General features: G+C 42.3%; 1 protein-coding gene, 1 long non-coding RNA gene and 1 other non-coding gene across 10 annotated transcripts; 1 reads left to right on the top strand and 2 right to left on the bottom strand.

The window, feature by feature from the left end:
* Positions 1 to 206: 206 nt before the first annotated feature.
* RNF41 (ring finger protein 41) lies at positions 207 to 17925 on the top strand. Of its 4 annotated transcripts, none has more exons than XM_039865690.1 (8): positions 209 to 395; positions 1543 to 1676; positions 3057 to 3241; positions 10925 to 11037; positions 14104 to 14375; positions 15058 to 15193; positions 15595 to 15698; positions 16572 to 17925. In XM_039865690.1, exons 4-8 carry the CDS (start codon positions 10948 to 10950, stop codon positions 16921 to 16923), a joined length of 954 nt encoding a protein of 317 aa, XP_039721624.1. In that variant the 5' UTR covers positions 209 to 395; positions 1543 to 1676; positions 3057 to 3241; positions 10925 to 10947; the 3' UTR covers positions 16924 to 17925. The 4 variants fall into 4 exon arrangements, with proteins under 4 accessions (XP_039721622.1, XP_039721624.1, XP_039721623.1 ...); XM_039865691.1 differs by lacking the exon at positions 209 to 395 and adding an exon at positions 425 to 564; XM_039865688.1 differs by lacking the exon at positions 1543 to 1676 and having other exon boundaries at positions 207 to 395.
* LOC120604921 (uncharacterized) lies at positions 6522 to 25565 on the bottom strand. 5 transcript variants are annotated; one of them, XR_005653443.1, is made up of 5 exons: positions 25037 to 25560; positions 22947 to 23160; positions 20769 to 20820; positions 15487 to 15663; positions 6522 to 9447 (listed from the first exon to the last, which is right to left on the bottom strand). It is a non-coding gene; the product is annotated as an uncharacterized LOC120604921 (long non-coding RNA). The 5 variants fall into 5 exon arrangements; XR_005653444.1 differs by having other exon boundaries at positions 6522 to 9436; XR_005653445.1 differs by lacking the exon at positions 6522 to 9447 and having other exon boundaries at positions 12311 to 15663; positions 20769 to 20841; positions 22943 to 23160; positions 25037 to 25565.
* On the bottom strand, positions 24850 to 24931 carry TRNAS-CGA (transfer RNA serine (anticodon CGA)). Its single transcript has one exon. It is a non-coding gene; the product is annotated as a tRNA-Ser (tRNA).
* Positions 25566 to 25636: the final 71 nt, after the last annotated feature.

Genomic DNA, 25636 nt, shown 5'->3' with positions numbered 1-25636 from the left:
CAGTCCGGGATGTTCCCGTTGGGAAGAAAATAGAGTTCTCCCTCCCAAGTGGCTATATAGTCTTCGTTGGGACCATAAAAACTTCCGGTCTAGAGCGGAGGCCTGGCTAGCCTTCCGCCTTCCTCGTTGGCCGCTCTTAGCTTTTAGTCCAGGTCGGAAGTAAAACAAAGAGGCGGGGCTTAGTGACGAGCTTCCGCCGGGTTGCGTAGCAGCAGTGGGCGGGGCAAAGGGCTGTCTAACACGGCGACGAGTGGTCGGAATCTTCCTCCCTCTCCTTTCCTTCTCTTTCCCCTCCCAGGAAAGGCTGGGACACGGCACCGGGACTGTTCCGTGGCCGCTGCGGCTTCAGCTCCAGCCGCGCTGGTGTACGGAGAGTTCAGACCGCTTCCAGGGCGGTGCGTACTGCGCCTGCGCGGGCTCCCACCAAAAAGAGGGTGTGGGGAGGGAGGAGGCGATGCCCCAAGGGGATTGGGGCGGGGGTTCGAGATTTTGGAGGTCAAGATTAAGGATGGAAGTAAAGATGAAAAATGGAGGAAGGGAGCAGCAATAAGGAGGACTTGGGAGGTGAGAAAGGGGCGCTGGAGGGTGGGTTATTGGGGCGGTCCACTGAAGTAGGGAAGCCTTGAAAAATGCTGGAGGGGGCCTGGCTTGTCTGGAGGACGGAGAGGAGGGGTCATGGGGGGACAACGTGGTGTTTAAATGGGCAATGATTGACGGGGTGGGAGGAGAAGAAGGGAACATTCTGAGGACCATCCTCTGCAGGGGCGGCGGTGAACCTGAACCCTCCGCCTCCAATCGCCATAGCTTGGCTCCTATTCCATGCCTTGTCTTTGGCAGCCTTGTCTTGCTCTTCCATTCCTTCCCCCTTCTCCCCCTCCCACCCCTCCATGAAGGAATCTCACATTCCTTACATCCCTGCCCTGGATTTGCGGCCAAGCCCACTTTGCAGGGTTCACACACTAGAAAGCTTTTCCCAACCCCAGAGGTGGGGGAAATTGAGGAGTAGGAGGAGTGGGGGCTGAAGAAGGAACGGAAAGCTAAGAGGGGTAAGGGTGTTTTTCCCGAGGGTCTGACATCTTCTCCCTTCAGAAACCGACTTCACTCCTAATAGCAAAGTGGCTGTTAATGAGACCACTGAGCCACTCACTGTTCTTGGGAACTGGGCTGTGATAGTGACAGTCTAATCCCTTCCTATACAGGTGGTTTTAGAGTCTGACATTGCTGGCTGAAGTTTTCCCCCAAAGAAGAATGGGGTAGACTAGTGGTAGGGAGTCTGAGTGATGCAATAATGTTACTACCCAGTCTGTCCAGCTGACTTTGTGGCTGGGCCTAGTTCCCAGTAATTGAAAAGAAGGAACAACGTTCTTTCAAGCATTTCCTCACTGGCCCTCAGTACTCTAAATTTATTTTGTTTTCTATCACTACAAATACCTTACCTGAGAATCACAGTATTCAGTATGCTTTCACATTTCTTACGTCATTTGACTTTTCAGGACAGTATATAAGGTAGATAAGGCAAGTGTCATTCTCCTTACTTGACAGGTGAAGAAATGAGAAACTACATGTCTTGCTAAAAGTCATACACTTGGCAAAGCTGGGACCAGAACCCAAGTCTCCTGACTCCTGGTCCTCTCAGTTGAAAAATCCTGTTTTGTTCTGGCCAAGGGATCATTGAGGTAGGATTGATTTTCCCAGCATGAGCAGCTATTTGCTTTCTGAGTCTGGAAATTGTTACTGGAAGAAGACAGAGCAGAGCAATAGCACTGGTTCCTGGTAGCATTTTTTTGAGTATGGGGGCATATGCCACGCTGTTGGGAAATAGGGTATTGTCAAAATGGAGGAAGTATTATACTCTCCTCTGTATTATAGATGGGGGAGAAACATATCAGCTTACCCCTGCCCCCCCACCACCACAGGGAAGAGAAAGTATTTCTAACATTGCACCTTTATCTCTGATTAGTTCAGAAATGTCACACTAAATGTATTGTGGCCGATAAGCATAGGAAACTAATGAGTATGTGTACACCATACTCAGAAGATGAAACGGTCCATTTTATGTATAAAAATCATCATCCTATTCCTTCCTAACACAGCCCTTAATCTATTGATAGACATGTAATGGTGAGGAAAGGAATTTGAATGGTTGCTCTTCTGCATAGTATACGAAGTCTTGTCTCCCTCTACTTGGTTCCATCCTTTTAATAATGAGAGTCTGGTCAGCCTACATCCAGTCTTCCCAGGTGCCCATTCTGGAACAATTTTCTGATTCATTGCCTTTTAATTTTTTTTTAAAAGCCTGATCCCCCTCAGGAATGTTTCTTCACTTAGGAAGTTGAATTGCACCTGTACCAACATTCTCATGAAATAGTATTTTCCAATTGTAGGACCAGAATTTCTTTTTACATGAAATAATTTATGCAAAAGCACTTTGGAAACATGAAAGCATCATATTGTGCACGTACGGTATCATGGATCTAGGCATTTTATAACCACAGTTTTAGAATCATTGACATTACTGGTAGTTGTATATACAGAATAACTAATCTTTGTCTACTTCGAACAGCTCCCTGTCTCTACCTTTCTTCATGTCCCTTTCTCTCCCCCTTTCAGCTATATTTGAATCTCCTACCAGCAGTCCCCAATCTTTTTGGCACCAGAGACCGGTGCTCCTATGAGAATCTAATGCCTGATGATCTGAGGTGGAGCTGAAGTGGTGATGCTAGCGCTGGGGAGCAGCTGCAAATACAGATGAAGCTTTGCTCACTTGCCCACAGCTCACCTCCTGTGCAGCCCAGTTCCTAACAGGTCACATGGACCAATACTGGTCCACAGCCCGGGGGTTGGGGACCCCTGGCCTAGACCATGCGTGTAATTCCTTGGCTAGTGATCTCGGTCCGTAGAGGGGAGTCTCGTATGCTTAGCACAGAAACCTGTAGTCATTAATGTAATTGTCTAATCTTCCCTAACCAACTGCCAGATCCGAGTCTGTCCAGTCTCACTGCCAAGTGGAGGTAGTTCCCTTGACTCACCTTTTTCTTCCTTGTTCCTATTAATAGAGTGCTCCTGATTGTGACATCACATTCATCCCCTTGGCGATGGAGTTTGTCACTAGGAAGGAAGACTCAGTTGAAGAATAGCCAACAGGATGGGTTACTGGGAGCGTCTCCTGAGTGGCACTGGTTGGAAGCATCAGGGGGTTGGAGCCTTGTGAACAGGGAACCTGCCCCCCAACACTTGGAAGGTAAAGAGCCTTGATTTGGAATCCCACTTCAGCCTTCAACCCTCTTCTCTGCCAATCTGGGTTCCTTCTGCTCTTAAAAACTTAATTCTTAAAACTCTTTTCTGCAGAAAGCTTTCCATGATTAACCCACATCAATCTGTTCTTCACATATTTATGTTTTACATTAGTTACTAACTTTTACTTGGTATATTGCTTAGTAAATTTTATGTCTTTTTATGTGTTTTATATGCTGTATACTCACTCATTGGGCTCAAGCCTACACCTTAGTTTGAGGACAAGGATTGTGTTTTCTGTTTCTTTTACATGTTTCTCCTGGCAAAGGGGCTGGGTATATAGGATGAAGATGAGATTTAAGGTAATCACACAAATAGTGCTTGGTGCTGGTGACCAAGTGGTAGGTCCTTGCTCGCCTTTGAGGCCTGGTAGGCTTCCTTTTAGGTGTTAGATGAATTCTTGAAGAATTTTATACCCTCTGGATCCTTTGGAAAGTGAATTCATTAAAAAGTACTAAGGAAGCCTAATTTTATAATCCCTTGTAATAAATCCAGTATGGATCACAGCATTCTGGAATTGAACAGAACCTTAGAGGCAAGGTAGCCCACCCCCTCATCTCACAGGTGAGGAAACTGAGTTCTTAAGAACTCAGTTCTCCAAGAGGAGATGTGACTTCAGTCTAAGGATTCTACTGCTTAAGTTAAAAAAGACAACTTTCTTTCACTTAAAAAATCAAGAGAGTTGCCTACGGAGAGCAAAGACTGTGTTAAAGCCAGAACACCTTTTATAACATAGTTTTATATGCTGAATCTTAGAATCATGGGACTTGTAGAGCACCATAGAGGTTAAGTATTCCAGGATGCTTCATTTCATGTGGACTAAGGGAATTGAGGTCCAGAGAGGTTAAGTAACTTGCCTAAGGTCACACATTTGGTCAGTAATGGAGCTAGAACTGGAACTCAGGTTTCTGGATTTTTGACTCAGTTTTCTTTTTCTCCAGACCTATTCCTTCATTGTGAGGCAGGGAGATGATGAAATGTTTTAGGGATAACTGTAAGACCCTTCACCAGCTAATTTCTTCACTAGATTGAAGTTCCTAAGAGTCACCTGTTTCCTTATACTTGGGCGAGTTATGGGGCCTTTTCCCTTTGTGTCTGGTGGTTTGAAGTAATTGAGGCTGGAAATTCCTAAGCCCTCTGCACATCTGTTGTATTCAGGGCAGAGAGAAGAATTAGAAGGGAGACTATAGCACATATACCTGGCTTTTACAGACTTTATGCTTTTGCCAAGAATTGGTGACAGCATGTCCAGTTACCCTAAAATACAAATTATGAGTTGGAGTGGCTTCTCTAATGTTTCTATTTGAGTATGTGGAAGTGCACGTGAATGTACATGATTTGCACATTTGTGCATGGGTTCAGAAAACCCCAAATAAGAAAGGATAAATATCTGGGTTCCTTTATGAACAATCTATTTTGAATTCCTAGCCCTCTCTAGGGCTAGACCAGAGAAAACAACTGTAACAGTATGTTAAAAGGGTGTAAGAAGGGGTCTGATGAAGCTCTTGCATTTTTATAATAATGCTGACCAGGAATAGAAAGAGAGACCCCAATGTAACAGTGAGGAAGGAAAGGAACATAAAACCTGGTTTGGTTCTGACTTGCAGATTAGCAGGTGGGGAATGCACTTTCAGTTTGAGTTCAGGATGTTCAGATCAGGGAGGCTGGCAGAATGCCTTTAAGCTTGAAGAGACACCTCAGTGCTACTTTAATTCAGCTCCCCAATGTGAGTAAAACCTTCCAAGGCCATTTCCTATTTCATAGCTCAAGAAGAATATCAAGGAAACTGTGCTTCTGGTGGTTGTAGTCACTGGCTGTAACTCTTGAGGTCTCTGTGGTTTCAATTTTATTAAGGCTTCTGCCCCAGGGCAGTGAGCTGTGCATCCTTGTGAGGCATCCCCCTTGGGATGATATCTTGCCCTTGTGTTAGCCCCATGATAATGTTGGGAGTCCCAGAGAGTAGAGATATAGTCAAGGAGTCTAGCCTATCAGTTTGACTATCTGCCTGGCGGCAGGGCAAGGTAGGGCAAGGAGCTGGCTTCCAAGGTATAAAACTATTTCAACATTTGTTTCTCATAGGTGACAAATAGAGAATACCTAATCATATGAGAAATCTAAATTTCCCCATAATTCTTGAGGCCTGCACCCCTGAAAGAATGCATTTTTAGGAGGGTGGATAAAACAGGCACTCTCTAAGCAGATAAAGGTTGGGGATGGGGTTAATTTGGAAAGAACAATGCCCAGCATCTCTGCAGTTTTATAAACCACGACTTTATGGTGGGAAGCTTGCAGCTTGCAGCTCCTAACCGTGGCTGGTGGCTTCACACATCCTCTGGCCATCTCTGCACCAACTGAGGCAAGTTCTCTGCTGTTTGTTTTGGGGATGTGGAATCTCCTGAGACACCATTAGTTAAGTTTTCAGAATTCGTATTCCTCCTTAAGACATTATTGTTAGCACTGATTTAAAATGAAAGTGCAGCGAAGCATAGTACAAACTCTAGGCCAGTTTTCTACATTGCCCATGGCAACAGGGAAAAAAGGATAATCTTTTAATTTTGCTCCTTGCTCTAAAGATAACTGATTTTTTAAAATTAAATCTTGCAGAAATATATAACTTAGATCAAAAGAATAATGATAGTATCTAGATTTTGAAAATGTGTACACTACATATATTACTTATTACTTTTTGAATTGTTTTATAAAAATGAGACCATACTATACATAATGTTTTTGTAATTTGCGTTTTTCAGTTTGCGAGGCATTTAACCACATTGGTTAAAAGCTTAGGTTCTGAAGCCACTCTGCCTCGGTTTAAATCCGGCTGAACCACTTGTTACTTACATGATTTTGGACAAATTTTTTTACCTTCTGCGCATCTCTTACTCATCTGTAAATTATGGATAATGACAGTTTCCACCTCATAGAGTAATTCATAGATTGTTGTAAGAATTAGATGAGTTAATATACAAGAAATGCTTAGAATAGTGCCTAGCGTATAATAGCGCTCAATAAAAGTTGACTTCATTATTATTTAATTGTATAAGTAAAATATGATTATTGTAGAAAAAGTAGAAAAAACAATAAAGCAAAACTGAGTGAAAAGTATTAAAAGTATATACTTAGAGACAGCTTTTCTGATACATATCCTTCTAGATGCTATCCAATATAAATGTGTACATACATAAATATAAATATACTTTTTAACAAAAATGGCACTATAGCATATATAACATGCATAAATGTTATTTTATTTATTATGCAAATAACACATACATTAAAATAATTTAAACAAATTATTAATAAAGAAATATGTCTAAGTCATATTAATGCTATATGGTGTCCCATTTTATAAATGTAAGGAATTCTACTGCATATTTGTGGTACTACTGATATTGTTGTTGTTATAAACAATGCTTAGATAAACAACCTGGTATATTGTTTTTATGCCCTTGTGTAATTATTTCCTTAGGCTAAGTTCCTGGAAGTGGGAGTGCTAGGTCAAAAGGTATATACTTTTTGGGGACAGTTGCTGTTTTTTTGTTGTGATTCAGTTTGATCAATTTTTTCTTGCAAGAGTACATTTTTTCCAGACCTTGTTATAGTATGTGACGTATAATTTATTCACATTAAGTGAATATTTTGGACATGTTTTTTGTTTTAACCTTAATATTTTCTTTCACAATTTAGGATAATTACAGATTTCTTTCTTTATTGGATTAGTGAATACACACACATGGAAAATCTTTTTAAAAGGCACGAAGGGATAATTAAGGAAATTAAAATTTTTCTCCTATCTCTTTTTCCTTCGCTACTCCCTCCTCAGCGGCAACCACTATTGGCAATTTCCTCTGTGTCCTTATGAAGAGTTCCATGTATATGTAAGCATATACACATACATATTGTTTTTTTGTACTTGTTGTGGCATACTTTATATATACTATTCTATACCTTAGTTGTTTTTTTTTTTCTTAACAGCATTTCTTAATAGTCTTTTCATACCTGATACATTTTAAAGGCAGCAATGATTTTTTTTCTTGTGATTAATTTTATAGCTATTGTAGAGAAACCAAATTACAATTGTTTACTTAATTAAGGTAGGTGTTGTGGTTAGCAGTTCAACAGATGAATTATAGATATTTGGGGATTTTTTGCTTTCATGCAGAAGCTGTCTGAGATAGTTCTCCTTCTTGACTTTTTCTCTTGCCCCTGCCCCTTCCCCTTCCTTTTAGCCCTGTGTGTTTGTTTGGACTATGAGAGTGGCAGTAGCTGTCATTTAGAACAGAACTAACCAGTCTTAGGTTGCATTAATTGAAGTAGAGAGGAAAGGTGCTAATAGTCCCATTCTGTCCATATTAGTCCACATGTGGAGCTCTGGGTACCCCGTTTTAGAGGGACATAGGCATTCTAGAATGCTATGAGAGAAGTGAGTCTGGGCTCTCATCTGTGCTCTTGCACCTTATCTTGACCTTTCCGAGGAGTATCTAAGCACAGGATGACTAACTGTTGGGTACTGTTGAGAAGATTCCTACCGCGGGATTTTGTAAAACTGGATGATGATCTCTTTATGGTGCATTCTAACTCTGAAGGCAAAAATAAGACTGTCTTAACCAGGTCAATAGGGAAAACTTCCAGGTGTGATCAAATTATCATCTTTTATTCCTGTACTTCAAAAGTAAAAGCATTCCTGTATTTTTTATTCTCAAGTCATTTCTAAATTAAAAAAAAAATATTTTCCATATTTGTAGAAGACTAAAGTTGAATTATGATTTTTAAAAATATATACTCATTAAAGTATTTGGTAATTAAAAATAGAAGAAAAACATCCTTAGTCCTACACCCAAATAAACCACTGTTAATATTTTTGATATTTCATTCTGGTCACTTTTTATATATGGATTATTTATAAATATAAGTTTTTAAACATACCTGTATTCAATTTTGTATCCTACTTTTTTACTTATTATTATATCTTGTTATTGCATATTCTCCATAAGCATCATTTAAAATATATATATTATTCCATCAAATGGGCTTATATTACCATAACCATCTAACTGTACCTCTGTCGTTCATGTAAACGAATAAGTGACCATTTGTTTTTTTAAAGTTTCCTGGTATGATTTTTATTTTTATTTATTTCCTGGTGTAATTTTAAAAAACCTATCTGGACCTCTTCTTGTACCATTCTTCTTTCCTTCCTGATTTAGAGATGTCCCTCTTCCTGTTTAACATAATTCCAGATCACCTCCCTACCTACTGCTACCTCGGTGACCAGATTCTCTCCTGTGTTTATCTTTCCCTCTTTACCAGTGCTTTCCTCTTAGTACATCAAACATGCTCAAGCTTTTCTCATCATGAAGAAAAACACCCCCAACACAACCCACTTTTTTAACCTCCTGTCTTCCTCTAGATAGTTCTTTCTCTTTCCCTTCCTTTGAAATCAAGCTTTTGACTAATTATCTTTAGTTCCTGTCTCTCTGTCCCACCTCCTGTTCACTTTGAACCACTGCAGTCTGGCTTTCACTTCCAATAGCCAGGCCAGAGTGGTTGACAGTGACAATTTCAGAGGGATTGTTAGTAAACCCGAGGCCCTGAACTTTAAGGCCTTAGAGATAGAGTAACAAGTATATAGAGAAATGGTGGTGATGGAGGTCATTGTAATTTTAGCAGTGTCACAGGGTATCATTGTTCCTATTTAAAATGGGTAAAGAAAGATAAGTGGTTCCAAAGGGAGCCTTGTGATTTCTTGTATCCATTAGCTTGTGTATTAATCAGAATTTTTATCAGTTGAGAGAGACAGAACCCCAGCTCAGACCAGCCTAAACATAATAGAGAATTTATTGGTTCATGTAACAGATGTTCGAAAGCTGATTATGGCTTTAGGCATGGCTGAATCCAGGACCTCAAATGATCTCATCCACAGTTGGTCTTTCAGCTTCACTTTCTTCATTATTGGCTTTACTCTATAAGCAGGCTGTCTTCATTAATAGTAGAGATGGTCGCAACCACTGTGGGTTGTACATCCAACCAGCTATGCAGCCTCATGGGAAAGAGCTTCCCTTGAAAGCTCCAGTAGAAGTCCCAGGTATCACTCTCTGCCTTGGGTTGGGTCACATGTCTGCTAGGAGCCAGGGTATGATTACTAAAGGAAAACTGTGGAAAAGTAAGTTTGGTAAAATAGTAGATGTCCACTATACCCTAGTTGCTGGGAAGCTCCCAGTTAAAGGAACATTTAAATATACCAAACATTTTACTGATTTGTAAGGAACTGTGCTTGGTGCTATACTAGATGTGACTGCTCTTAAAGAATTTTTAAATCAAGTAGGAGAAATTAGATGTATATATAAATAATGGTTACCATCATGTGTTGAGTGCCTACTGTGTGCCAGTAGGCACTTTGCTAAATGTTTTATATGCATTATCTCTTTGAGGACAACTCTGTGAAAGTCACTTCTATTATTTTTTATACTCACTTTTATCTCCTTATAAAAAACCACTTAGGCTTAGGAAGTTTACATAGCCTTCCCAAAGTCACACAGCTAATGAGTAGAACTAGGGAGAATCCAGTCAGTTTTGACTCAATCCAGTGCTATACTTTACCTGGCACTTGACCTATCAAGTCCTCTTTGCATCTTACCCATCCCCCATCCTTTTAAATTCAATAATTTGATTGTAAATTCCTGATAACCATCTAATCGACTCAGCTCATCTTTTCCAGGACATCATAGTTGATGTCTAGTTTGTGGATTGGCAGCCCTTGTATCAGGTGCCCATCTTTGATCCAATTAGCCCACCAGTTGGCCGTCCACATAACAGGTTCAGTCACTGTTCAGTGACCCAAAGAAGGGGCATGGCAGCCCCACTGCTCTTTGAGTCCTTGCTCTCATGAACCTCCCTCCTTCTTTCTCTCTGCTACCACCACTTAAGTTCAGATTCCTACCATCTCCTGCCTAGATGTTCTTCCTGTCTCCAATCTCACCCCTGTTGACAGAGTGATTTAAAAGGGAACTTTTATCCAGTCATTCCATTTAAGTCTTTCAGTGGCTTCCTGTAGCCTTCAGGATAAAGTCCAAATTCCTTATATAAGACTTCTCAGGGCCTGACTCTTGCTTGCCTCTCCAGCTTTGTATCTAGATGCTCCCTTCCTTGCACTCTTCAGGTCAGCTTTTTCTGAACCACTTAGAATTCTGGAAACCCATCTCATGCTCTCTTACTTCTGGGCCTTTGGCTATGCTATTTCATGTGCCTGAAACCCTAATGCTGACTTGCCCTCCTCCCCAACACCTAGTAACTCTTGCTTGTCCTATTGGTGACATCTAGAAAACTTCTCAAAATCACCCTCACTTTTCAGCCTCGGTTAGGTATCTACATCTCTTGCTTTCATATGCCCTGTGCTTACTCTATCAAAGCATTTATCACTTCATATTTTAAATATATGCTTATAAAATATCTTCTCCCATTAGAATTAAGTTTCTTGGGTCAGCTTTTTTCCCCCAAATGACTGGCATATAGTAGCCTCTCAACAAGTAATTGTTGGACGAATGCATGGATCTTGGCAATGAGTTCAAGCTGGCACATGTTTGTAGGCTTCATCTGAACTGGCCTCTTTTTCCTATGTTGTTCCTTCCAGGACCTGGGTTTTAGTGATGAGACATGGGGTATGATGTAACCCGTTTCCAGGGGGATGTTGACGAAGATCTTATTTGTCCTATTTGCAGTGGAGTCTTGGAGGAGCCAGTCCAGGTGAGTTGGTCTGATGGCAGGTTTGTTGGGGCAATATGGCAGTGGAGTTAGTAGAAAATATTCATAGGTCATGGGACCAATGGGAAAATCACTGTGTTCTGGCTCCCGGTGTTCCCCGCCACCCACACATACAATAGAGATTTGGTATAGAGGAGCAGTGGTGACTACAAGAGGAATAGGGTGTTGCAGAGTCTGTCTAGAAGTGGATGCCACAGAAGTCCAGTGCTTCAGATTTTCTTCTGAGGTCACTCTGAGATTTTTCTACTGTAAAATGGTCATCTGTTTATTTCTGTCTTTTGACAGTAGCTTGGGAACTTCCTTTCCTCTGCAGGGGCTCTGCCTAGGTTGTCTTCCTACCCATGATTAAACTTCTGGACTCTCCTGATGAGTTCTCTCTGCATTTTGATTAAGTAGTATTTTAGGTAAGCAGCCAGTCTCCCTGCAGGCCTCTTCTGCCTTTCCACTGTTTAACAAATAGGAAATGGGGACCTGTATGTACTGACCTATTTTCCTGTGATTTATTGGAAAAACCAATTTTTGATGCAGCCATGTACTCTGCATTTGATGTGAAACTGCCACCTTCAGTAGGTCATTTCTCTACCAGCCTTACCAGACCAGAGTCAGTTGTATCTTCCTGGGGCAGGCAGAGGAGCTCATGTTTAATAGGCAAGTATAATGTGTGAGATTAATTCTTAACAATTTTATTCCTGGGACATCCTCTTCATGGACCTTATTGCCTGCACTCTATAAATATCAATTTCCTGGCTAGCTAGAGAATCCCATTTTCCAAACCAGGACAGCAGTCAATGAAGTCTCTGGCCCTTCCTCCACTCACTGCTTATATAATTTACTACATTCCAACTCCTCTTGATCCTTTGAGTTCGTTCTTACTCTCCAGTTTCAACCACTTAAAGGAGCATAGATGCCTGAGCGGAATGAAAATCCACCTGTATTCCTGTAGACCTAGATCTCTCCCCTGTCTAGGCTTTCGCAGCCTACTGCCATTAGAAGCAGATAGGCTGGATGTGGAGCTGTCCTGGTAGTGTCAAGAGGTCATGGGGTGTGTCGTTTCCCTCCCCATCTTGGCAGGACCCTGTCTGTTTTCTGGCACTATCATTTGAGATGAGTCACATGTAGAGAGGTCAGTGGTGTTTGGCGACTGACTGTCAGAAGCTGTCCCCCACCCCTCAGAGTTTACCTTCTGAAGAACAGGCCAGGCAGACCTAGTGATGCCAGGTTACTAGCTACATTTCCAAGGGTAGAAGGCTCCTGCTGTGGATGCTGATTTCCTCACATCATATTTATTTGTTTTTTGGATAGGTAATAAATTCATATGGTTCAGAAATCAAAATAGTATAATCAGATATACAGTGAGAACTTTTCCATTCTTGTCCCAGTCCACCTAATCCCCCCATAGATAACTATTAGTTTATTTCGTATCTCTCCAGTATATATGTGGGCAGATACAAGAAAGTATGAGTATGTATTATATGTATTTGCCAACCTTTTATACTTACATGATAGGTAATACTTTCTATTTCTACAGGGGCAGCAAGTCTAGATAGAATTGTCACAAAAGAGGTGACAGTTGAACTGAGTGAGATCTGAATGAGATGGGACCATTCATGCTCAGATTTAGAGGAAGAGCATTTTGGGCAAAGAGGAGCAGCAAAAGCGAAGGTCCTGAGGCAGGAATGAGCCGAGTATAGACAAGAACAGAAAGAAAGCCCAAAAGGCCTGAACACAGTGATGGGTGGTTGGTGTAAGGTGAGAGGGCAGAAGCATAGGGCCAGATCAAACAGAATGTTATAGATCCTGAGTAGGTATTTCGATTTATTTTAAAAATCAATGGGAAGCCATTGTAAAGTTTTAAACAGGGGAGTAGTGATGTGATCTAGTCTGCATTTTTAAATGATCACTCTCACTGCAGAATGTAGAATGGATTATAAAGGGGCAAGGTAGAAGTAAGGAAACCAGTTAGAAGACATATTTAATAATATAGGTGAGAGATGATTGCTTGAACTGGGTTAGCGGCTATGGAGATGAAGAAAAGTAGACAAAGATTTTTTGGACTTAGGGTTCATAAGACTTTGGAAAGACTCAAACGTCTTTGAGTGAAAAATAAAAATCTACTGACAGTTGGATTAGTGATAATGGGAATAGCTTCTTTACAAAGCCTTCTATGTTTCAGTCTTTGGTGTCTGTGAGCATCTTGAGGGCAGAAACTGTCTTTTTTTGACCTACTCTCCTAGCAAAGACTTTAGGATGTAGTAAGCACTTCATTCATTCATCAGCATTTATTAAGTACCTACTACTGTGTTTGTTCCATGCTAGAGGCCAAGGAATCCTCTCTTTGGGGATTAACTTTAGAGGTTATCTCAGTTATCAAGGAAGTAGGCTGAAATACAATTTTTATGAAACTGAAAAAAATGTGATTCTACAAAAAAACCAACCCTGTTTTGGTGGGCAGGCCTGGCCATTGGAACTCAAGGCAAAGCAGCCCTTATAAAATAAGAACTTGGGCCCACAGAGAGAGGACTCTTAACCTCTCACCAAGAGTTCTGGGCTTTCTTGTTTTGTTTTGTTTTCTTACATTGAACTTTTGCCAGTAAATCTCTTCCCCGCTCCCTTCTCCTTATCCTTCAAGACCCATAGTGAATTCTGACCTCTCCATAAATATCTGCCCTGATTGACCTAGCTTGGAATGATCTCACCCTTCTCTGGATTTCTTTGGCAATTATTGTGTCTGCCATCCAGTTGGCAGTTAATAATTGACTGCCTTATGCCATCTCTCCTACTGACCTGGAATATTATTTATATCTTATTGATATATAACTTTTTGTCTGTCTTATGTAACAATCCATTTCGATTCTTGAGCACAGGAGACACACATGAAGCTTGTCCCCCACAATTCCTTGCTCATAGTGCAGCTATATTTTGCTGTGACCCCAGGGACCTCTAGTCCTGGAAGCTGCCCAAAGGCTTGATTGGCTTTGCGAGTTATCATAGCCAGGCTCTTATCTCCTGCTAATTCTCTTGTGCCCTTTTGCCCTGCTCTCCCTCTAGGCACCTCATTGTGAGCATGCTTTCTGCAACGCCTGCATCACCCAGTGGTTCTCTCAGCAGCAGACATGTCCGGTGGACCGTAGCGTTGTGACGGTCGCCCACCTGCGCCCAGTACCTCGGATCATGCGGAACATGTTGTCAAAGCTGCAGATTGCCTGCGACAACGCTGTATTTGGCTGCAGTGCTATTGTCCGGCTTGACAACCTCATGTCTCACCTCAGCGACTGTGAGCACAACCCAAAACGGCCTGTGACCTGTGAACAGGGCTGCGGGTGAGAGTCCTTCCCTTCTGCCCCACATGGATGAGGGCCTTCCCATTTATATCTGTCTCTGGATTCCCTGCTCGCTGGCTGAGCAGGTCTCCTGTGCATGTAGGCAAGGAGTGTTCTTGGCCTCCCTCTCTGACTTTCTGCCTCAAGAGCTCACTTTCATGCTGCTTTTCCAACTATGATCTTTTTGCTCTTCAATATGAGAAGGGTGACAGCAATTCACCAATCTGCATGATAACACTAAAAACTGATTTGCTTTTATTCTTCCCTTTCAATCCAGTATTATTTTCTCTTTGTAAGACTGACTGCTCTAATTTCCTCTTGCCCTATTTTTTTCTTCTTTGGAGTGTGAAATATTTGATTAAATACTGATAGCTAGTGCTGTGAATCTAGAGCTTCTCAGGAATGAGTGCATAGACAGAATCTGTTGGAGGAAAGGAGAGCCATGTGGTAGATTAAACACTGTCTTAGAGAAGGAAAGAAGCCTAGAGAAAGTAGATAGCAAAAAGGTGAGGGGGGAGCTAGGGAGGAGGAAATGAAGAGAATAAACAAGAGGGAGAAACCTGAAGTTAGAAATGAATATTAGAAATTTGGGGTAGGAGAAAACCCTCTCAGCAAGTTTTTCTGCCTATTCCCACGTGTCCCATTGAATGCTCCTGTTCTTTTTTCCCACCCTGGGCGGTAGCCTGGAGATGCCCAAAGATGAGCTGCCAAACCACAACTGCATTAAGCACCTGCGCTCAGTGGTACAGCAGCAGCAGACACGCATCGCAGAGCTGGAGAAAACCTCAGCTGAACACAAACACCAGCTGGCGGAGCAGGTAGGGCCCAAAGAACATGGAGAAAAACATGTCCCTAATATGCAAATAACTGCATGTCTGCAGGTTATAAGCACCATGAGAGCCGCAGATCTGTGCCTGTGCACCTGACTGAGTGGATACTCTTCCTGTGGCTTAGTAGAGAATCAGATTGGAGCTCTTCTCCCTTCTCTTCATCTCAATGTTATTCATTCACCAAACATTTATCAAATGTCTTGTTTGTGAAGGTACTTTGCTAAGCACTGAAGATACAGCTATAAATGAAACAATCACATCCCTGTTTTCATGAAGGTTACAGTCGGTTGTTCCTCCAGTCTCTCAGTTGCCCTCATTCTCAGGTAGACTTTTGTCTGTTATCTGCTTTCTGCCGTAACCATCACCCTGATTCTCTTTCCCTCCAACAGAAGCGAGACATCCAGCTGCTGAAGGCATACATGCGTGCAATCCGCAGTGTGAACCCCAATCTTCAGAACCTGGAGGAGACAATTGAATACAATGAGATCCTAGAGTGAGTGTCACTCAGGATATGGAGTTACTCCATGTCCTGGCGCCGAGCCTTGAAAGGAGGAAGAGCAGGGGAGTGGCAAAAGGAGGGTAATAGGAGGGCTGGGGCCACCAGTTTTCAGATGTTGGGATGAAGGACAGGGGCAGAAGGGACAGGGATAACCTTTAGCTCCAGTATAGGGTCTCTTATTCTTTTGGGTGAATGGAATGGAAGCTTAATTACCCAAGGATGCAATTTCTCCAGAATTAGGTGAGTACCCACGTGTACAAAGCCCTGTATTAAAGGCAGTGGAGTGCTAGGAAGGCCAAAAAGAAATAGAAGATACAATCCCTATCTTCAGGTAGCTTACAATCCAGAGAGGAAGAGAATGTGTAAATCCAGGAAAGTGATCTAAAAATGAGGCAAAAATGCAGTGAAGTAAACAAGTGAAGTCCAAGATCCCTTTCAGTTCTGGAGTCCTACACATTTCATAGGCGAAACTGTTGATGGTGAACAAATATATATAGTGCAAATATACTGTGGGACACAGTCTAGAGGAACAAGGGCTTCACTGAATAAGTATTTGTTGAGTACTTAGTATGTGCCAGGCACTATATGTGCTAAGTATTGGGATTTTTAAGAAAACTAACAGGGACCCTACACTCGTGGAGTTTAATCTGGTGAGTAACATGTAATTCAGATGGGACCACCTAGGGAAAGAGTAGGAATTTCTGAGCCAGTGATGGAAGGGAGTGAGGGAGAGAAGGGGGAAGGAAGGAAGGAAGGAAGAATAGGGTTAAGCTTAGTACAGAGCGGGTGGTTGTTCCCATTAGGGGAAGAAGCCATGCAAAGAAAGGGGATGAGCTGGAATGACCACCTCCAACCCCCTCCACACAGGTGGGTGAATTCTCTGCAGCCAGCAAGAGTGACCCGTTGGGGAGGGATGATCTCGACCCCAGATGCTGTACTCCAGGCTGTAATCAAGCGCTCCCTGGTGGAGAGTGGCTGTCCTGCCTCTATTGTCAATGAGCTGATTGAAAATGCCCACGAGCGGAGCTGGCCCCAGGGTCTGGCTACACTAGAGACAAGACAGATGAACCGGCGGTACTATGAGAACTACGTGGCCAAGCGCATCCCTGGCAAGCAGGCTGTTGTCGTGATGGCCTGTGAAAACCAGCATATGGGTGATGACATGGTGCAGGAACCGGGGCTTGTCATGATATTTGCGCATGGCGTGGAAGAGATATAGATCTCAGCGGGCTATCAGGAAGAGATGGAAATCAGAAAATCTCATCACTCCAGTAGCTGGGCCCTGAGTCCTCTCCACTGTCCTTAATATTGTGGCGTTCACTTGAGCCACACATCTCCCTCCTCTTCTGGCACTGAAGGGCCCTGGGGCACTTCGCTTAGCCTTTCAGGTGGGAAACCCAGATCCCTTCCTTTTGCCTAATTACTTCCCCTAAGATGTCTGTAAATTTTCACTCTGGTTGGGAAAGTCCCTACCTCTATATCTATTTCCCTGCCTAGGGTTCCTGGTTCCAGATATTTTCAGAAAGCACAAAATATTCATTTTCTCTAGAGGATCAGGATGGAGTGAGGAGACTTTAATCATTCTCTCCTCCAAAACCAGGGAATCTGAGCAGGCAGGCCTGTTGACTAAACATCTTTCAGAGAACAGCTCTGGGGAACAGACATCTTAAAGAATTGTTAAGAGTGGAACAGGGTAGAACCAAAGCCCTAGAGATAAATAATGAGGCCAGTAACTGGCCATCACTGATGGTCCCTAGGGGAAGACTGGACCTCTGTGCCAAGCAATACCTTGTTTAGCCCACCTTACAGGTGCAAGCTCCCGCTGGTTCTGCAGGTGTGCAGGTTGGGATGCTGAAATTTTCCAGATGAGCTCTTTCCTACACTTTCTCTTAATTAGGGAATGACAGGAGTGGGGGTAGGGGGTTAGTCTGTTGGGGTGAATATGCTTAGCAAGAAGCAGCTCTCTGGCTTTTGCTGAAATTGGGTAGGCACTGCCTCTGTGGCACAGGCCTAATAGTTCCATAGACCCCTCTCCAGCCCTGTGATTGTAACTAATTTTGATAATTTCCTTTGGCCATTGTTACTTGTTTATATTTTACTCCTTCCCTCCCACTTTTTTTTTTTTTAAGAATGGCCTAGTTATGGCTGCCACATTGTTGGCAATTTAATTTATTTACTTTTTTTTTAAAGAAAGGAAAAAGAAAAAAAATTAACAAAACTTAAAACTTTTCTTTTGCTGTTCCTATGGTGGGGATTCTGGATAGGGTGGGATGGGTGGGGTCTATTTTATATTTTTCCCTTTCAGCACAACCTTTGGCTTTAATATAGGAAAGGCCAAGGGAGTCCTTGGCTGAACTTATGTCTGCCCTAACCCTCCATAACCCCATCTGAGATGAGGAGCTTCCTCTATTTCAGTGATGGCTGTGACAGTCCAACATTGATGCCTCTGCCCTCTGGAGAAGTTTGTTCCTGACCCTTCCAGGGTCACTTTTATTAATTTTGAAGAAATCCCCCATCCCATTTTCTTGGAGATATATAGCTGGGTTCTAAGCTATACTAAGCAAGGTGGGATAGAAATTATGTCTTTGTCTTTTGAGTACAGGCTGTGCTCTGTCTCACCCATGCTCTCTAAGGTGACTGGTAGACTAAGAGAAGGGGAGGGGTAGTGGCTGTGGATATTCTAATATGCAGGTGGGAGTGGGGTTTAAGAGAGATGCCCATATAACAGCTTCCCTTCTTTTTGGAGTGTTATTTCAGGCCAGCTTGCTGTAGGTCTGGGTAGTAGGGTCATGGATCCACTGGGATTGGAGTGGAAGGATACAGCTCGAAGGGAGTAAGGAGCAGTCATATGTTCCAGCTCCAGGACATTGTGCTCAGGAATTTGAAAACGCTGCTATAATCTGGTTACTGCATTTCTTCTGTTTCCCATTGCCCCTGCCCGCCTTACTAAGGCCCATACCCTCCTATCATCACCTTCAGATGGAGCCAGGAAGCTCAGTTAAGGCTTCCCCACCCTTTGCACTAGTGTCTCTGCAGGTTGCTGGTTGTGTTATATGTGCTGTTCCAAGGTATCGACTGCACTAATAAATCTTTCACTCAACTCTCTAAATTCTTAATTCAATATCACTCCCCTTCTTTTGAAGGTTTCTTTTCTGCTTTGGCCTTTTTCTCACCTTAAATCTCCTTACTTCTTCCTTGGTTTGTAACCTACTCTTGTCTTGGAAATAACCTATTTCAGGAGGTTGTCTGCAAGTAATGGGCATGTCACATCTTCTTTGCCTTGTGTGCCCTCCTAAGTTCTTCCTTCCTGTTTTCTATTCTGTAGCAGCCAACACTCTGTCTCCAGTGGTCTGAACTGTGTTCTTCCAGGGTGCCTGTGCCCCAAATTCCATGTCTTGCCTAAGTGCTCCTGGGTTTTTGGGACACTTTCCACAAAAGATAAGCACACACCTTTCTCCCTTGTCCCACCTTTCCCTGGGAATCTAGGATTCCATTGCAGGCAGGGAAGCCTCTACGCCCCAATGTCTCAGTTTAACCAGGAAAGTTAACCAGAGTAAAGGAACCCGGAACGACTACCTGCTGTGGTTATCAAACCTGGATAAATCCTTTTTTGCTGCCACCTTCTTCCAGTCATGAAAAAAAGAAAACATTCTTTCCTCCCAGAACTATATTTTAAATTGATGTTAAGCATTTATCACGCACCTAAGGTAAACCTAATAGTATTCTAGATAGTCTAGCAGGGTTAAAAGGTATAAGGGCATTCTTGTGCCGCCTGAGTCGTCTACACGTTCATACCCACAAGGTCTGATTCTAAAATGAAGATGAACACATCACAATAGAGAGCATAAGGGCAATATATACACTCTAGTGATACCAATAGTGCTTTTTTTTTTTTTTTTTTTTGGTATTCAAAATTACTTTCAGAACCTACTGCTCATTCTTTTGAATGTCATGAATAGTACCAAATCTTCTTTTTAGGGTAGGTTTGGTTTTTGGAAACAACAGTCATTGTTTTATAAGGAACTCACTAGGGTGGGGATGAAGTAACAAAATGGCACCTACCTTCAAAGACTGACTGGCTCCATAATGGAGATGAGTATATGATAAGACAATAATAAATGTGGTAAGTGGATTTACAAGCAATATGTAAGCAAGGGGGCAGATAAAGCCACTAATTCTGTTGGGTACCAGGAAAGACTTTTTCAGAAGTATTTGTTCTACGGCAAACTACAGCTTGCATCCTGCTGTCTACTTTTGAAAAGTTATTTTGGAACACAGCCATTTTTATGTGTTGTCTATGGCTGCTTTTAGATTACAACAGCAAAGTTGAGTAGTTGACAGAGCTATGAGAGCCTAAAATATTTGCTATTTGATTCTTTATAGAAAGTTTGTCAACTCATTCTAGACTTGAAAGGTCAGGAGAGTGGGCAGGGAAATGCAGAGGGTCAGTTGGTTTAATTTTTTACTTCAGTGTATAGATTTGAAAAATTAGAACATTTTATTCATTGCCAAAATTATAAGCACTTAAAATTAATACTATGTCCTTAATCTAATATAAACCTATATTCACATTTCCAATTGTCCCAGGAAAAGTACTTGTAGAGCTATTTTTTATCCAACGCTGGATCCGATCCGGGAACCATACTTAACAGGGAATTTGTACTTTAGTTTTCTAGATAAGTTTTTGAGAAGTGACTTCTAACTCATGATTCTAGTAGCAGTGGGAAGACAGTGAAAATTGGTGACATTAGTAAGCTTTGCAGTAATTCATTCAAGAGAAAATTTGAGTTAGAAGTAGAGCAGGAAGGGAGGATAATAGACAGGGAGAAAAACTGATAGGCCTTAGTAATTGATTAAATTCACTCAGCCAACATTTATAGCACACCTGTCATATGCCAGATGAGCTAGGCATTTGAGATACACAAATAATAAACAAGTCTTTAAAGGAATTTGCAGCTTAGTAGATGCACTTGAACAAATAATGGGGGATACAGAATAGTATGTTACTAATAGATAAGGACTAAGTACAATGTACAACAAGAAGGAAAGGGGTCAACTACTTACCTAACAGGACACAGGAGGGAAGGCTTCTCAGAAGAATCATTGGAGCGGAGTTCTGAAGAGGATCAGATATTGGCTGTGAGTAAAGGGGGTAACAGCCAGATTGAACATTTACTATTCTATGTATTAACTATCTAGTCATCCTAACTTTATCAGAATGCACTATTATCATCTCCACTTCTCCATTTTCTATGTAGGAAAACTGAGACAAAGGACATAATTCACACAGCAATTAGAACTGGGTTTTTAACCCAGAAAGTCATTCCAGAGCCTGAGCTCATAACCACTGCACTTAACAAGGGGCACATTACCAAAGATGAGTCACAGATAGACAGGTTTCTAGTGTGTGTGAATGAGAAGACAGTGTCATTAACCTGAATAGGGAGGAGAGGCTGAGCAGGTTTCAGGGGTGAAGTAGTGAGCTCATGTGGGGAACATTGGGTTGGAAGTACCTCCACATAGAAGTGTTTAGCTAGTAAATGGAAATGTGAATCTAGAGCTTACTACCAAGAAGTTAAGGTTAAAGATGTGGATTTGGGAGTTATCTGCCCAGAGGTGATCAAGAAATTCTAGGAATTAATGTAAACATAAAGGAGAGAACAGGAAGAAGGCTAAGAATGGGACCTGGGGGAATTCCACAAGTAATCTAGAACAAAATCTGGAAAATAGATTAAATGATAAAGTTGGCTAATGTGTCAGCTTTTTAAAAAAGCAATTATGAAGTAATGAATCATTTAAATGCGGCTCATAACTAGCTGTGAAGGAGTTCCAGAAATGTTTTGTACAATGACAGCATTCCTGAAATAAGCGTCAGTTGAGATCATTTCAGCTCAAGTCTTCTGATGATTTTTGCTTTACTGGATAAACTGCAGAGATCCAAACATTTGGAACAAGTCAACAACTTGCAAGGGGATAATATTAAGTTCTTGTGTGTTAGATTCCCCTACATTAGCTTTTTAGTCACATAAAATAAATTTTTATTATGATTCGAGAATTTGTAGCTTTGATCATTATTAGAGTGGCATTGGCTAGTTGTTGGTTATAAGGTAAAAGAGCTTCCCGAGAGAGAAGGAACAAGGCTGTTACAGGGAAATGCCTAGCCTGATTAAATTGGGGTATCTTAACAAGGATTAAAAAAAAAAGGGTGATTTAGGCAGGGTATATTGATAATAGGAGCATGCATTTGATGAGATGGAGCGTTGAAGTTCCTGGATGGGAATAAATACAATGAAAGTAGTGTTGTAGAGATTTAAATATGGTGAAACTGCAAGGCCATTGGAGAAAAAATGTCAGACAATTCTTAAGGTTAGAAACTGGATGGAATTGAGAAAAGTAGAAATATGGAAAAAAGTTTAAAGGAAGAAAAGTTTTGTTTGTGTTTTAGGTGACAGGTTAGCTATGCGGATATATAGACAGTTGGAGATACAGGACTGTGGTTTGACTGAGAGGCCATGCCTGGAATGGTGGCTTGGGGTTTTTGTCTTGGAGGAAGGAAAAGAATGAAGCTTTGGTAGAATTCCACAGGAGGAGAAAAACATGAGATGGAGAAACAGTGTTCCAAGAGAAAAAAGAGTACAGTGTCTCTGAAACAAATTAAGAAATCAATGATTTCAAACAGCAAAGGTTTCTACCACAGAATATTAAGATAATATGGAGCTGGAGGCATAGGGTATACATTTTATTCAAAAAATAAAAAGAAGTAGAAGACTGTGGTTTGGAAGTGTTGAGTGAAGGTGTAGTTTTGTTCTGAATGAAGGGCTGATCCAGTGGAGTAGAATTTGAACATGTTGAGGAAGGTTATTTATGGAAAGTTCCTTAGGAGGTTGGAATGAGTGGGATTGCAAGACTAGATGGAGAAGGTAACTTAAGGGCAGGTAGATGAGCAAAGCCAAATACTGAACCAGAAACTAAAGAATACCAGTGAGTAGAATGTAATAAATATGTAAGAATGACGGGGTGTGCTGATCATACAACACAAAGAGAGAGGATTTGATCATACAACACAAAGAGATAGGACAGGGAAAAGATGAAAGAATTGGAGAATTGGGGTGGGCTGTAGGGATGGTAAACATTTGAAATTATTTACTGTTCATGCAAGTTTGAAGCCTTGGTTTCTCATCTTTGAAAGTTACAAAGGAAGCATTTTAGAGCAAAAGGTAGGATCGCCCAGGTACAACCAACCTCTGCCCGTTTCTCCTTCTCAGTCCAGATCGTCCATTTTGTAAACCTTGGAACTTTCCCTTGACAACAGTTGTTGGTTGCCCTCTGCTGGTTAATACTGGTCTTGGCTCTCCAGATATCTGAAGGCATGTGCAAAATGGGATGGTAGGAAGCTGAGTACTGAGCCAAGCAGATTCTATTACAGTACGTATTTGATCACATCTATGTGTAAGACCTAGTAGAGGAGATACAAATAAAATGCATAGCCTTCACTCCCAAGAAGCTTATAGTCCAGTCTGAGTGAAGATTAAAACATGTACATGTTACTATAAAAACATCCATTTACTCAACAAAATTCCTTTTTTACTGAGCAGCTTATATGTGCCAAGAATTTATATTCTACAGAAGAAAGACTTCATATAATAAAATCAGGGTGTAGGATGTGGTGGTTAGAGAAGACTTCCAGGAGAACTGACACATAAGTAGAGACTAAGAAGAAGGTGAAAATGAGAAAGATTATTGCAGGCAGAAAACAGCATGAACAAACACTGTACCAGGAACTAAAAGAATGCCAGTAGATGTAATGCAGAGAATATGGAAGAGTGGTGAGAGAAAAGAGAACAGGTCATGAAACACCAAAAGCAGCTATGGAAAGGTTTTAAGGTCTCTGACAACGGTGCACATGCTTTAGTGCAGCTTTACATGTGTTAACTCCTGTAGTCCTCACAATTACTCCTATTTCCAAATGAAGGCTCCAGCACGTGGTGGGTCCAGCCTGCACATACCCCTGAGAAAAGTAGATTAAGACATTTAAGGGGTAGAACAAATATACTTTGTTTTTATTTTAATTTTTGCAGAGGCGTGTCAAAGGAGATGCCTTGCATGCAATGTAGTGGATGGTGGTGAGAGCCTGATAGGTTCCAGCTGGGGTAATCAAGAGCCTCAAAGAGGGAAGGGGTAAAAGGATGTCCAGGATGGAAAGTGATCGTGTAGTGGGGAAGGAGGCAGTGATGAGTGTGATCCTGGAAAGAACAGCATAAGGAAAGGTATGAAGGTAGGAAACTCCAAAGTAAAAATGTGTAGAAAGCTCTATGAGTTACCATGAAATCCCCCATCCTTTCAGGATCCTTCCTAGAGAAGATGCTGCTGTGCAAGAAATGAAATACAAAAAGAACATCCTCCACAAATGTCCTAGATATTCCCCACAATCAGTAATTGTGGGATAGGAAGAACTGGATGAAGTGAGTACAGCAGCATGACAGTTTAGAGAAGGGGTTAATTCCCTACCTTGGTTAATACACGGATAATTTAGAACAGTACCTGGCACACAATGTGCACTCAATAAAAAGTGGCAGTTATCTTCCCACACTAGCTCCAGCTAGATCTGCAGTGTTTGTTTCAGTAGGCTACTCCCCCTCACTCTGTGGTACCTGAGGGTCACCTCGAGGAAATCCAAACGAGAGAATGCCCTGTTTCCTGGGTCTACATTTGTAATCAAACAAGATGTGACTTCTGGTCATAAAATCCAGAGACGCACTCTTTTCCTAGAAACTTCAATTTCAACTCTTTACAGCACAACAGGCATTTACATTCCTAAACAAAACCTTTCTTCAAACCCTTTGCTAGTCCCTCCTAAAAGCATGAATCAATGTATGCCAATGGTCTGCTAGCAAACCTGAAGTTACAGAACTCTTAAAGTGCCTTGTATCTTAGTGGCCATTCGGTAGTGTATAAATTAAGCTTCCGCGATCACCCTCACCGCCCCCCCACCTCCCACTCCACCCCATCCCAAATCGGGTGAGACCTTATGGCTTCTCTTTCCGAGGCAGAAATGGCAGTGTAGCAAAGGCACATGTGAAAACAAGGGATTCCCTTTACACTTTCTGAAAGGGTGGGGCGGGGGTGGTGGGCAGAAAAAAACACACGTCACGAACAGGATTCGAACCTGTGCGGGGAAACCCCATTGGATTTCGAGTCCAACGCCTTAACCACTCGGCCACCGTGACTCCCAAAAACCGCGCTCTGCCTCACACTTACAGAAGAGGTCCGCATTGCGGAGAAGCTGGACCCCAAACGCATACTTACACCCTGTGATTCCCCCCACTCCTTACCTCTCCCCTAGGCCACTCAAAGGAAAAGAGAGCGTCCCCTGCCCAGCGAAGATTCGGGGTCTCAAGGAGCGCAAAGTATTTAGGAGGCGATGGCGAGGCCTTCAGAGGAAGCAGTTGGAGGAAAGGGGTTGGCCCGGAAGGTGGCGACTAGGGAACTCCTCGGATAAGGAGTGCTGGGACAAGGCGTTAGGGGTGAGAGAGACTCAGGAAGTTTAAACGGGGAACTCCTGGAGTAGGATGAAAGGAAAAAATATCTTGGATAAAAGGGTCTGAGGTTCCCTGGGATCAGGGTCTCGGTAAGGTTAGGAATGTGCAAGGTGACGACCACTCGGAGCTTGGGGCGCCTCGAGCGACGGGCATCCTCTTGGAGTAGAATAGAGAGGTGCCACTTCCCGGGCTAAGAGGCAAAAAGAAAAGGATTCGGGTCAGGTCAAGAGCGATCTCAGGAGAGTGGGCGCCCCCTCCAGGAAGGAGCCACCTCCCCAAGGCTCCCTCCGTCGCCGCCGCCGCCGCCCGGGAGGCCGCCAGGGTGGGTCCCGCGCCCCGCCGCCGGCCCGGCCAGCCGGCAGGGGGCGCTGTGTGGGGCCGGGGCCGGCCTAG

Source organism: Pteropus medius, unplaced genomic scaffold (genome assembly GCF_902729225.1).
Source record: "Pteropus medius unplaced genomic scaffold, Ma_sr-lr_union100, whole genome shotgun sequence".
In the NCBI taxonomy this organism is placed as follows: domain Eukaryota; kingdom Metazoa; phylum Chordata; class Mammalia; order Chiroptera; family Pteropodidae; genus Pteropus; species Pteropus medius.
Note: the sequence above shows the minus strand (reverse complement) of the source record. Positions and strands in the feature narration are given on the sequence as shown.